The sequence below is a fragment of the Apium graveolens genome, chromosome 7 (assembly GCF_009905375.1).
Source record: "Apium graveolens cultivar Ventura chromosome 7, ASM990537v1, whole genome shotgun sequence".
Taxonomy (NCBI): domain Eukaryota; kingdom Viridiplantae; phylum Streptophyta; class Magnoliopsida; order Apiales; family Apiaceae; genus Apium; species Apium graveolens.
The window spans coordinates 188,763,787-188,777,508 of NC_133653.1; the positions used below are offsets into that span (position 1 = coordinate 188,763,787).

Sequence of the window (13,722 nt, forward strand, 5' to 3'; positions counted from 1 at the left end):
TGTCAACAGTTGGTGAAGTTGTCACTGTTCGGCTCTCTTTTTCCTTTTACCCTTCTAAACAACCCTAAATACACTCTGCGTATGCCGTATGCTGGTGTCAGCTTCACTCACATTGTTCCACTTCACAAACTTGCCATACAAATTTGTAAATTGCGTAAGTATGTCACATAGTATACAGCCAATTAGTACACCACAACCAAAATAGCCAGTGATAAGCAATTACCAGTGTTGAAAGCAGCTGTAGCCAAACCGGAATCCAGCATAAGCCTGTTTCATAAGAATACGCCTAGGCAGTAGTGGAATCATAGCTCTAATAAACTTGGGACTACATTATTTTCTACAGTGTATTCAATATATCTTTCACCAGTTTTTAGAATAAAATCGGTAGCACCTTTAGTTTTAGTCATTTGTAAACTGTTGATCTAAAAATTTTATGTACCAGTTACTATGACAAACATTTTTAAACTTGATTAAAATTTATATATGATGGTTAAATTATCCAAACATAAAAAAAAAACTTTTGTTCTTTCTTACCCTGCCGCCCAATTAACCTGAACATGAATTTAAGAATAATGGTATATTTATCGAAACTGGTATATTCTTGGAGCCCTGAAGCTCAACCTTTTCCAGCTAAAACATGCATTTGAAGGATATTTTTCTTAATTTTTTTGAACTGATTGAAATTAAATTTAAGCTGAAGCTTGTAATGGAGGCAAATCTTTCAAATAATAATACACCACACAGTTCTACTCTCTGGTTGTATGCAGTAACAATGTAACATTGTCATGCCATCAATATATAGAATTAGCTAATTCATTCTTGATATGTATCATTTATAAATTACAAGTAACAATGAAAATCGTAATGGAATTAATACCAAATTAGATTAGTGGAGAACTGGCCAAAAGTAAATACATAATTAACAAGTGAAGGACTTTAGAATGTAGCATGATTGAAGGAGAGGTTTGATCAGAATGTTTGGTGAAAGAGAGCATGCAAATTTCTGAAAGTGTTGGTGATATAGCAACAAAATTAAAAGTTTAAACAGAACAGAAAGTTACAAATCTCCAAACTTAATTAATCAGTCTGATGCATCTTGCATGTGTATAAATAAACCACCCTTAATCTCTCATAATGCATTCCTAATTAATAACTTAAACTCGCCTCTCCCACCATATCATATTAGTCATGCTGAGCCCAAACAGCAAACAAAATGTTCACAAGGTTCATTACATTGTACTACTCCAGTTAAAATTAGTTTTTTCTTCTTATATATATAAAGTGCGTGCGTTGAGAATATTGCTAGTTTCTAACTACTACTCCTTTTTGTTTTTTTGGTTTCAGTCTGTTAAGAATAATTCTCAATTTACACTTCATCAAACCAGTACCCCTAGAAATGGGAGATCGGCTATACCTCAACAGGCTATGAAAAATCATTCTGGGGTATACATTTGCAATTTTCGATCTACAATTTCAGGCATAAATTAAGTAGTTACCATGGAAAAATCGCTTTTTTCCTCATTCTTGACAATGAAATTCGAGAAGTGTGCTGCACTAGAATTGTGAATAGACGATATTCTTATGAGTTGTAGAGTATTGATTTAGCTTCTCGCTTCTTTGAAATGCACAACTTGTTTCTTTTCTTATTGGCATGAAGAGCTCAGTCTGAAACATACGCAACTTTACACCTCCTCCCTCCAAATACCAGACGCACAATGCAAAAATATGCTTTCTCTTTTCTAATTTTCATGATATAAATTATAGTTGTAATTAGTGTTAATGCTGATTATTTACTCTGTGTCATACATTATCTCCATGCCATCCCACTAACAAAATTATGGTCTTATCTGAAATGCGGTGGATGTTATATAACAAAAAAACTACTAAGAGATGAAAATGATCATATGCAGGTTGTTCAAAAGCACGTCACAAAAGAACATACTAAACCAGTAGATTTCAGACTCCACACTCAGCAAAGAGCTGTCAGTCGGGCGATCTATAACTACACTGTAAGTGTTCACCAAATTTTTCTTCCTTGCAGGGCAGGGCTAAGAATTAAAAAGACGTTGGTCCAACATGCCTACACAACAAAATAAAAATTTATTTATATAAATCATAAAATCAAGAAACCAGCCATCAACCTTTAATAATTATATTGCAATATATCGAGATCAACAGTACTTATCAGCATTCTTAAAAATTCGATAATGGTTTTACAGGTTGCCACTAAACTATACATCATGGAGCGACAAAAGAAACAAGTCGAGAAATTGCAGAAGGCATGTAACTTTTCCATTTTATGTTTTTGTTTTAAGTATAGAACTGAATTAAACATAGAACAGAGATCATTAAACTGCAGATGATCGAAGAAGAAGAAGTTAAAATGTTGAGAAAAGAGATGGTACCTAAAGCTCAGTTGATGCCTCGATTCAATAAACCTTTTCACCCACAAAGGTAATGTAGATTTCTGCAGTTAAACTGCAATGATGTTCTTTTTCTTGTTCTCAGACAGTAATATCATGACATTGACAGATCAACGAGGCCTTTGACAATTCCAAAGGAACCGAGAATGATGAGTGACAAATGCTCCAGCCGCTTCTCCTTCTACAATCTTTTCAGCCTTCGATATAATGAAGCACATTAAGTTGATTATTCATGGTTCATGAAGAAAGCTAATTTTGGTTACTTTTTTTGCCAATATGTTGCATGCATGTTTCATGTCATCAAGTACATAGATTTTTCTGCAATGTAAATGTTTAGTGGATGATAGGACTTGGCAATTCCAAATAAAATAATCTGATATTCATTAATCATATAACTGCGCCCTCTCAATGATTCAAGCAAAGCAATAATATAGCACTGCATTTTATTTAAAGTGTTTGGTCCAGAGGAATGAAACTAAACATATTTGGGAAATGTAACTTATCACTTAAATACTTCCTATATGCACCCTTGTTTTTATTATTATAAATTGTAAAATATAATTTTAATATATTAATGTTGGGATTCCAACCTTATATCCCTTGTATAATACTTTTACAATGTATCGCGGTTATTTTTATCATTATATATTATAAATTTTATTTTAATATATTACTGGTAGGATTCAAACCATATACTTCTTTTATAATAATTTTTAAGATTATATCTAATGATTCTCATCAGTTTGATCTAATGGCTCTGGATTGAATGATCAAGGATCGACAACCAAACTTTTTTTAGAAAATGGTATTTATTAATTGGAAGGATGATCATACAATAAACTCTCCAACACACAATGCGGAGGAGAGATAAATAAATTAAAGGAATCTAACAAACAGGGAATCCTAGCCAAATTATGAGCTACCCTATTTGCCTGCTTCTTAACATGATTAAAAATCAAATCATTACGACCCTGCAAATTTTTAATGTTTTGTCTTTAATATAGAGATATAGATAAGTAATATAAGTGTCCGTTCAAGAAATCTTAAAATAAGTAATTCATGATTTAAATTTAAAAAATGACTTATACATGATAAGCAAATAATTATAGAACAAATGACCAAAATACCTCTTTTTAGATATCCTTTTTGCCCAAAATACTCATTCTAAAAAAAGTGTCCAAAATACTAATCAGATACTACACTCACACTGGAGTATCAGAATAATACGTCACTTTTAATGGAGTATCAGGAACTCCTTTTCCAATGGAGTATCACTTTTATTTTTAAAAAAAAAATATTTTAAAAGATAAAAATAAAATTTTAAAAGATAAAAATAAAATTTTAAAATTTTAGATGATACTCCACTGACAAAGGAGTATCTCAGATGTTACTCCACTGACAAAGGAGTATATAGGTCGATACTCCACTGACAAAGGACATCCTGATACTCATGTCTGACACTCCACAAAAAATGGAGTATCTGGTAGGTATTTTGGACAACTTAAAATTATGGTGGGTATTTTGGTCGATTATTATTTAAAAATGGTTATTTAGGTTTTTCACCCTATATTATAAGTAATATAAGTTTTAAATAATTCTACTTATAAGTCATATTTTTTTACTTATTAAATGAACTAAAATAAATAATATTTAAATATAATTATCTTAATTTGTGAATTTTAGATTAGATTAATATTTAACATATATATTTTAGACATAAATTTAATTAAAAAACGAAAAATCAATATAAATTTAAGAAAACATTGTCGTTATTAATATTTAATTTATCAGTTTATAAATTGTAAACTCGATTTATAAATTAGATCGATAAACACTCGTCGAGATAAACCTTGTAAGCGACGGCCAAACAAGCCCATCATCTCAAACTGGACTGCTTAAATTATAGTTTAGTTGATTAGGAAACGAATAGGAGAAAAAAAAAATCAAAATTTTGAAAGTTCTGTCTTCTTATACTTAAATCTCATTAAAAAAATTAATTCATTCACCCAAATAAAAAAACATAAAGGGGTTACCCAAAGCTTGAATTTACAATTACTTAAGAAAATTAAACATTCGAATAAATTTGTTCATATGCATAACTTATATTCAACTCCAAAATTGTAATGCTCATTTGATTTGTCCACGAAATAAACTACTCAATAAAACATATTCTGAAAACATTGTACCCGGTGCGTACAAATACGTAAACTTGGAATGTGATTAATCCTTTCATATATTTTAGTCCCATTTCCTGGAAGTCTAATTTTTTGAAACCCCAAATAATGTACCATGTGATGCATGAGAGACAGCGTTTTTTTTGCCAAATTTAAATCAGATTTCATTATTAATTTGAAAGAGATTCAATCGGGACAAACCCCAACTGATCATGCAACCAGGTTGAAAAACAAATAGAGCTAAATAATTAGTCATTTTGTTTCCGGATTGCTTAACAAACTGAATACAAATATTCTGAAAATTAAAAATAAAGGTAATGGTTTCCCGGGCAATCCAGGATGCATCTCCCCCGAAAATAGCAGCTTCACAATTGACCCTCACATTAATTCGATTGATAGTGCAATGTTCAGAGGACTCAGTTGCAACAACTGAGTTTAGAGGCCTCATGTTATGAACAAATATTTTTTGTGAGAGATAAGCACATGTGATTTTCACCACCGTTCCAAGCGCACCCCAGTTATCTACCTGCCGGACAACAGCTATAGACCTGCCGAAAGTGTTGTTGATGCGAGATATCGAGATCTCCCAATGCACCATCAAATTCATTTTCAACACAACCACTACATCGCACAAAGCGAGACACATCGCATAAAGCGAGACAATCATACACAAATAATAACTTAAACTGAACAATACGAAAAAAACCCAAAATTCAAAAATCTCAGAATTAACAACAAATTGTAATATGTTGTTAGGCGAGAGATTTTGAATCCAAAAACTGAATTTTATTATAAAATCCAAACTCTTACCTTAGTAGATCTGAAAACTAAAGTGAAGTACTATAATGGATTTTTCGAGTTTTGTGAAACAAATCTCGATTTTATTGAGAAAAATGTAAATAAAAGGAGAAGATGAAGATGAATATGGAGGTAGAGATGGGTAGAAAGGGTGAAAAGGGAGGTTGGGCGGTTAGGGTTAGGATGAGGTGAATACATGACTGCCGACTCTCATGCGAGAGAGAAAGGGTTTACTTTTTCATAAAATAGCCAAGTGCTAAGAGATAACATTTCAGGTTCACTTTTGATTCTCGCTGAGGGACAAGCCTAGTTTTTTTTAAAAAAATAATGTATGAGAAGAAAATGTTAGAGTTATCCAGTGTTTTATCTAGTTTTTAAGCTGATTTTGGTGTTTTCTTAATTACATTCTTGTTATTAAGATAAAATTCCATAATTTAAATGGCTCTTTAGAGTATATTTAATCTTTCAACGAGTTAGAATTGCCTTTGCACTTTACCCCTGTGGAGCTGCAATTAGGTTTTAAACTGTAGAAAGTGAAAACACATGTTATATTATATGTATTTTATCTTATATATAGAACAAACCTAAGATTTACTGATACAACACAAATTTCACGGTATGATGCAAAAACGAGGGAAATTGTCGCCATTGTAATTTGATACAGCTGTTTGTATTTAGTCCCCCTGTTGTCCTACATGATCTTTTTTAATCAAACAAGATTGCCAGTTAATAAATGTAAAAGACGCTCTTCGACCTGGAAGTGGCGCCTTCACTACTCACACTTGATTGAGCGATATATATGACGGACAAAAAACAGAGAAGCACGGAAACCTACTGTCCCTAGCATGAGGAAGAATCCGTAGCAAATGCAGGCCATGTACCCAAAGAAGAAGGAAGTCTGCATAAAACCGTTCATATCCGATCGTGCATAGTAGTAATACAAGCAATACCCGTATATAAACAACCCAGTTGATCCACCACAAAGGAAAGCCCTGGATGATGAAGATATACAGGTGAACAAATGAAGAATTAGAAGGCAAATAAAAGAAAGAATTAACAAGCTAACATGTCACTTGAAGCAAAATCACACAGCACACTAGCACAAACATCAAAAGACCCAACCTCACTGTATAATTGCACTATAAATTCCGATTTCATAAGCACAGATAACCAGCACAGCTAAAGTAGAAATTTACCAATCTATTATTACAAAGGAAAGGAGATGAGTCTAGCACGTAGTGACCACCCCAAAAAAAATATCTGAAACACACCAGGTTTGCGATTTTTCTAAAAATTGGTATTAACATCAAGCATTTAATCAACAATAACAGAGCAAATTTCTCTTCGCATTTCCTTTCATCCCCAATTTTCACATTACTACAAGATTATAATTTTGTCAAGAAGACAAACCAGTACTTCAGAAAAAACAAGAGCCGTGAGGAAGAATATTTAATGCTTGCATAATTTCAAAGTGATAAGTCATCCTATAGTCGAAACAATATTTGCTGTCATGATAACAAATGTCACTGATAACTATAGCAGTAATATCCAGTTTGGATTTGGCTAAGTACTGCTACTGATTCTAAATCTCACTCCACCCTCTCGCACCAAATTTGTAATTCTATAATGACAACCAGGCTATGGACTAAATAACATTCATCAAGCAATTCTAGAAGGTGGCTTCTAATTTACTCAAATTAAACAAATTCATTAAGGTTCCCAACAAAAAAACCAACAGTGCATATTTAGTATTTACGATAAACTCCAGATCAATGTGGCTCATAAAGGTTTATAGCATATTCAATAAATAAATGAACAGAAAAAATATCAATTAAAAAATGGTGCCTTCCTTTATTTACTATCTACATGCATATACAGTAAAGCATTGAATCAAGATTTAATCATATAGTCAAGAAAAAAGAGTATCTGTCTAAGCATGTTTCAACTTCTTAAAGTGCAATTAGATGCAAAGATAAAAGTTTAAACAATGTAAATACCTCCACCACCATTCATGGTCCTCGGCAGCAAGTTGGAAATATGTCAGTGCCACGGTGATGAAGGCCGTCACAATCAGAAGAATTATGAAAACAATGAATAAGATACTGTAAATGGTGTAAATTCTGTGACCCCACACACTGGCAAATATATAATAGAGCTCGATATAGATAGCGCTAAAGGGCAGAAACCCGGCCATTGCCATCTGAGGAAGAGTTCCACGATACCAAGGCAATGGTGGAATCTCTCTAGGATACTTTGTTGTTCGTACAGGAGCTTGAAACTCAGCCTTACTATTCTTTCCAGCTATTCCACCCAATACTAGCAAAGGAGATGTCACTAGGAGCCATATAAGAACAATTACCACGATTGTGCCAAATGGTAGAGCCGCAGTGGCATTGTAAGCAATTGCAACGGTGTTAAGAAAGCAGAATGTCAGAAACAGAGGTCCACAAAAGAGACTTCCAGTTAACAACAGATTCCTTACCTGTGAGATAAGACCAGTTATTATGAAATGAATCTGTTCCAATCTAGGAATGAGTAATTCCTGTGGTAGCCAAAAGTCATGCCACCACAGAAATAATAATGCAGCTACATGGTCAATTCAACCTCATGGTAAAGCTAAAATTATTTAGAATTACTTTCTTGTATCTAATTTAACCGGTTTAAATTCCAAATCATCTTCTGCTCCCCTATTGTGCTTTTACCGCTAAAATATAGCATAATCTCACATGAGTCAAAATACTCCAAACCATTGCCCTCTAATACAATAAACTCTGGAAGGAATCTATTAAAAAACTGAACAGGATGCACATTAGAGGAAGTAGGAACAATGGAACATGGCACCACAATGAGAAATATACTGCATGGACCTCTTTAAGTCTAGATGTGAGTCAAAAATAGATCCTCAGCAGCGACCACATAACAGGAATTAACTAATTAAGCAATGTATACATACCCAGTTTGTCCCTTCCAGCTGGCAATAGAAAGAGGCCGCAGTATAGCCAGCAACACCAGATGTAAGTGCATAAATGACAACGAGTGCAGTAAATAAAGCTCCCCTGTTGTATGGATAGAATACACCAACCAGTGCTAGCATGAAAACTAATATTGCACTGGAACAAGTTAAGAGAGGAAGATTAACTAACTTATGATGATTAATAACTTAGATGAATAGACCAATCTATGGAGTTTTATACAGATTCTTACATGGCAAATAGCTGGGATCCAGAACCGAGAGCTGCAGCAAACACCGATTTGTACTTTGGGTACCTAAAAACATCACCATGGATGTACTTCCATCCTGTTTCTTCTTGGTCTTCAGCAGTCTCTTCATCATGAGCATACCTTCATCGAATGAAGAAAAACTGGTAAGTGCTAGACATCTCAGGAGAAATCTTCAATAGATGAACAAATACCAAAACACAAATCATAGAAAAAACGGAAAAACGTGGTTGCTTACTTTACAAAGTCATTTTTAAGAACTCGCATGAGAATTGTAGCAAGAAAGCCAGTTAAGAGAAGAACTGTCACACAGGAATTTATGATTGAGAACCAATGTATTTCCAGATGATGTGGCATATTTGACGACTGTGAGTACTTGTCCATCCTTTTCTCAAAAGGAGTTTCTGTTTCTTTCCACTTGACAGTGTACATAAAGTCTGCCACAACTTCCTTATCTTCGGTAAGGTCCACAAGAGCATTAGGATCAGTTCTTACATTAACCTCAATCACACGATCCTTATTGTAAAGCACCTCAAAGTGAAGATGCTTAAATAGATAATACTTGGTCTCACTGGGGTCAGCTTTGGCATCTTTTTCGGCCTTCCCTAGAAAACCCCAAAGGGGTAAGTCATCATAGTACATCTGGAAATAGTAGTCTTTGGCGACCGCACTTCGGAACTTAGAAACTTCTTGTTTTGTCAATTTTTTCTTGCAAACATTTTCAGAGTCTTTTTCAACTAAAAAGTTTAGCTCATAAGGGGCACTAACTAAACGATCTCCATTTAATACTTCGCCAAGAGCTTCTGGTTTATCATGCCATTGAGTTGATGCTGGAAAATCGTGAAAGGACCAGTTATACACTATTTTACCTATTGGCGGAACATGAAGTACACAGATATGACAGAGACGAAAGGGGAAACATAAAAATAAGTTTTCAAAATTTAGAAGAAGAATAACCTGGCATACAGAAAGGAAGATCGAAATATCGATATGTCTCACTGAAATCAAAGAAGACACAATTAGCACAAGTCAATCATCAATTAGCAGGACACATCAAAAGTCACAGCTTTCTTCAATAAACCGGTGTCTTCACAAAAACATACAGAGAGATTACACAGAAATCTTAATAATATTATGAGGATTGTTATATGACCTAAATGACTACTAACTGTGAAATCACTATAATATGACTGTACATAAATATATAGAAACTTGTTTGTTCTTTAAATCCAGTATTAACAAGATATAACAGACAAAACTGGTTTAATTTCAATTTAATATATTATATCATGCAGTTCCTCTTTCAGATCTACATTAGAACTCCCAAACAAGTGTACTACAGTTTATTTAGCGACACATTTCCATTTTACACATTTTCGACATGTTTGAATACTGTGATGTACATCTTAACCTAGAGTACGCAAACTGAGATTCATTCATATTTAATATAAACAAAAGAAGGAAAGATGTTTCAAAAGGTAGAGGAAAAAAAGACAAAAAGTTAAAATATGGAATTGCCATGGGCACAAAGATATAGTTGAAGCCTCACAACTTCGAAAAGGTTACATACATGGTTGTTACGTCGATGAGTCGAGGCGAGTCGACGGACCTCCCGCTAGTTGACTAGTCGTTGACTAGTCATAAACTAGTTGACAAAAAAATAATATATTTTTATAAATTAAAAATACAATACACACACATATGTATATATATATATATATTATGTATTTTAGATTTTTAAGTTCTAGGTTCTAAGTTCCAACTCCTTCCACAATTTTTATTTCCGATTCTAAGGAATTAAGAATCCGACACTTGGAGAGAATGATGAAAAAGCTAGAAAAGTTAACAAACAATAACAAAGAAAAGTACTTGCAATCATGTGAAATATGTAATAATTGATCAATAACAATTGTCTGATACAATTGTGATGTGATGTGGTAGTGCAGCATGCAAAAAAATATATGCAGAAAAAATATATACATTCAGCAGCTCGACTAGTCGACTAGTCGACCGCTTAGTCGATCGATTAGTCGACTAGTCGACCGATTAGTCGACCAAGCGCCCGAAATATCGACATTCAGCTAGTCAACATTCAGTCACCGCTTAGTCGACTAGTCGTCGCGACTAGTCGACCGACATGACAACCATGGTTACATACACTTTCAAGTTTCAAGGCACTCATAGACAAGCAGGAAAACTATCACAAGTTCGAATTCTAAAACTAAAACTATTACCCCTGGCATGTCATTTCCTCTTTGAAACTTGGCTCGCCTTGTTCAAAAATCATATTTTTTTACATTATCATTTTAATGAAGCATCTGATATTGTTAAAGTGAGAAGGTTGAATTTATTGTTGAACTTCCATATATTTATGGCTCATGCAAGCTATTACTTTACAAATTAATTACTTAGATGCCGACAAAATGATGCAAGCCTCAAAATATTTGTCTACATGATACAACTAAAGGAGGAAACATAAGACGACAGAACTAAAGTATACATCAGGATGGGACAAGGATAAACTTTGTGTTTACAGAGTGAGAGGAGTCAGGAGTGAGAGCTATGCTCATTTCACCAGTCACATTTAGCAGAAAGCTTCAATACAATGCATAATACATGCATACACAACAGACTTGAAGAAAGCAGAATATGTTAGGCTACTCCACTTTACAAATCTCTACAACATTAAAACTAGCACATGATGCTCGTTATTTAAATATTCTAATACTACTGTAGTCCTAGTTTACTCCCTTGAACTTCCTTAAAATGATTAAATGACTATTGACCCCACTTGCCCAAGTTCAATCGCCACTACTAGCCATTATGTCTATCACCGGTGTGTGAATATATACTTCATCCATATTAGGGCAAATATAAATTATCGTGGAACTTAAATAGCTGGAGGTACGAGATGATGGCATCAATTAGAAATTTTGAGCTGATAGAAGTGATTCTATAACCTAGATCTACCTACCCCACCTACGTATATATGTCCTAGGTAAAAGAATATGAGTCAGCCAACCCAAAGATTGCAACAGAATGAATCATTCGTATTAGGCAAAAGCTACATCATCTAAATGAACAATGGTCTTTAATCTACCTTGTAGTCACCCAAAATATCAAACAAATGCAAATTTCACCTCTTAAGTCACTACCAATTGAATCGATTTTTTATGCTCCCCAACAAGTACAATTTCAATCAATAAAAAATTCACTATGTGATCACTTCTCGCAACTAATTACACATACAGATCCAATTTAATAACAAACCCCAGAATCATATCAGCATCAAAATCAACAAGAAATCAAGAACCACATCAAGATCAAATATTTACAACCAATACTCAAATCCAATAAAAACCCATCAAACCCCACCAAAAATGCAGTACAAAAAACCCAAATCTGACAATAAAAACCCCAGATCTAAAAACATCATAAAATTACCTAGGGTTCTGAAAAGGCCCAACTTTATTAACATAAAGAGGCACAGGATCACCATTCTTGTACTTATGATTTGATGCACTTGATCTCACTTGTGAGACACACCCACTGATTGTTATGAGCAAGAAAACCAAGAATTGCACACACATCTTCTTGTTCTCCATTTTCACACACACATAAGAGCACACAGTTTTGTGGAATTGTGTGTGTGGAAATATGTTTTATAAGGAATGAAAATAAGAGGGGTAAATTGGGAGTTAGATCTTGGAGTTGAAAAAATGACAGTAGATTGTGAAAGCGAGATTTTACTAAACTAGGTGGTGGAGTAACTTAAATTTAAGACGTGATGTCTTGGTCTTCAAAATCAAAGTACAATTTACGTGACCTTGAAATTGTAACGGGTGGAAAGTGTGATCATGTGTTCTTTACTTGTTTTTGTTACCTAGATCATGATTAAAATTGGGATATTTTGGATTATAATTTAAATAAATATTAAGATTATGAAATTTATATAATGTCAAATCCCCAGATGGACTCACGAATTTTGGTCATGAGCCTATTTAAAAAATTAAGTAAAATCTCTTATTCGGGAGTAAAGTGCACTTTGTGTACTCGCACTTTGGTGAAGACACCACTTGTAATATTACAATTAAAAAATAACCAACTAAAATATTACATTTCTATTTTCGTTAATCCGTTAAATTTGATTAACGTCGTGACCAAAAGTGGAGGGCCTCATCCTCTTTTCCACATAAACCGATTATGCGGGTTTTTACCAGTACCTTTTCGCCTTCTCTTTTTCCATTTTCTTACGACATTTACTTTAGTTAAAAAAATCTAGCAAACTGAAGAGAATGGTGATCCAAAATCTAGCAGGCATGAGTTGGTTAATTTGTCCAAGGGAATAAAGGGACATTTACTCGCCAAATGAATGCCCCAATTATATAGGTAAGTGTTCGATATCTCTAGTCATTGTAAATTTTAGGGTAAATTAGGGTATCCCCAATCTCTGTAATTTGTATAAAATAGGGTTCTTGAGATGTGTAATGTTAGGGTTTGTCATATATGTATGTTAGGGTTTACTGACTGTTAGTGTTTGACGAGTACAATTTAGGGTTTTGGCCTGGTAGTGGTCCCATTCACGTGTATCGAATTGTTTATGTCCTCCTTTATGTATATGTTTGTGATTTGTTCCCCACTTTCTGTTTTTGTTTGTTATTCTTTTCAACTGCAGATTTGTTTACAATTAAACTGTATATGGTGGGGTCATCTCTGAAAATCCTAGGAACTATGTTGGTGGAGATTTTGTTTATGTAGACGGGTGTAATGTAGACATGATGAGTATAATTGAGTTAAAGTCTATGCTAACAGAATGTGGTCAAGATGAGTGTCATTCATTTAGTTATAAATTTCCAAAAACAGATTGGGTCAATGGTGTATGGACATTAGAATCAGATGCTGATGTTTTAGACATGTGTGAACTTGTGCCACCTTCAAGGTTGGTGTTTGTTTTTGCTGTTTCCATTGCTTCCAAACCCCTAGAAGTAGTCACACCTGATGGGAAAGTGTCACAGGAGTACAACCCTTCACAAGTTCCTAACTTCGAATATGTGGAGAATGACCACCTCAATTCTGAAGATTTTCTTAGAGAAATGTGTGAGTATGAG

General features: G+C 33.9%; 2 protein-coding genes across 3 annotated transcripts; one reads left to right on the forward strand and one right to left on the reverse strand.

The window, feature by feature from the left end:
* Positions 1-1,090: 1,090 nt before the first annotated feature.
* Positions 1,091-2,857, forward strand: LOC141672669 (microtubule-destabilizing protein 60-like). 2 transcript variants are annotated; one of them, XM_074479321.1, is made up of 6 exons: positions 1,091-1,224; positions 1,345-1,443; positions 1,911-2,009; positions 2,220-2,279; positions 2,360-2,454; positions 2,533-2,852. In XM_074479321.1, the coding sequence occupies exons 1-6, from the start codon at positions 1,189-1,191 to the stop codon at positions 2,642-2,644; spliced, it is 501 nt and encodes a 166-aa protein (XP_074335422.1). In that variant the 5' UTR covers positions 1,091-1,188; the 3' UTR covers positions 2,645-2,852. The 2 variants fall into 2 exon arrangements, with proteins under 2 accessions (XP_074335422.1, XP_074335421.1); XM_074479320.1 differs by having other exon boundaries at positions 1,142-1,236; positions 2,533-2,857.
* A 3,084-nt stretch (positions 2,858-5,941) lies between these two features.
* On the reverse strand, positions 5,942-12,363 carry LOC141670652 (transmembrane 9 superfamily member 3-like). Its single transcript, XM_074476600.1, has 7 exons — positions 12,059-12,363; positions 9,572-9,612; positions 8,853-9,444; positions 8,600-8,737; positions 8,349-8,505; positions 7,393-7,877; positions 5,942-6,387 (listed from the first exon to the last, which is right to left on the reverse strand). The coding sequence occupies exons 1-7, from the start codon at positions 12,217-12,219 to the stop codon at positions 6,168-6,170; spliced, it is 1,794 nt and encodes a 597-aa protein (XP_074332701.1). The 5' UTR covers positions 12,220-12,363; the 3' UTR covers positions 5,942-6,167.
* Positions 12,364-13,722: the final 1,359 nt, after the last annotated feature.

Bases quoted from the DNA above. Each gene is read 5' to 3' on its own strand.
- LOC141672669 (XM_074479320.1), top strand. From the start codon at position 1,189: ATGCTGAGCCCAAACAGCAAACAAAATGTTCACAAGGTTCATTACATT. The intron at 1,444-1,910 runs GTATACATTTGC...GATCATATGCAG, and splicing joins CTATGAAAAATCATTCTGGG to GTTGTTCAAAAGCACGTCAC. The intron at 2,455-2,532 runs GTAATGTAGATT...TGACATTGACAG, and splicing joins AAACCTTTTCACCCACAAAG to ATCAACGAGGCCTTTGACAA.
- LOC141670652 (XM_074476600.1), bottom strand. From the start codon at position 12,219: ATGGAGAACAAGAAGATGTGTGTGCAATTCTTGGTTTTCTTGCTCATA. The intron at 9,445-9,571 runs GTTATTCTTCTT...ACGATTTTCCAG, and splicing joins TCTTCCTTTCTGTATGCCAG to CATCAACTCAATGGCATGAT. The intron at 8,738-8,852 runs GTAAGCAACCAC...CATTCGATGAAG, and splicing joins CTTAAAAATGACTTTGTAAA to GTATGCTCATGATGAAGAGA.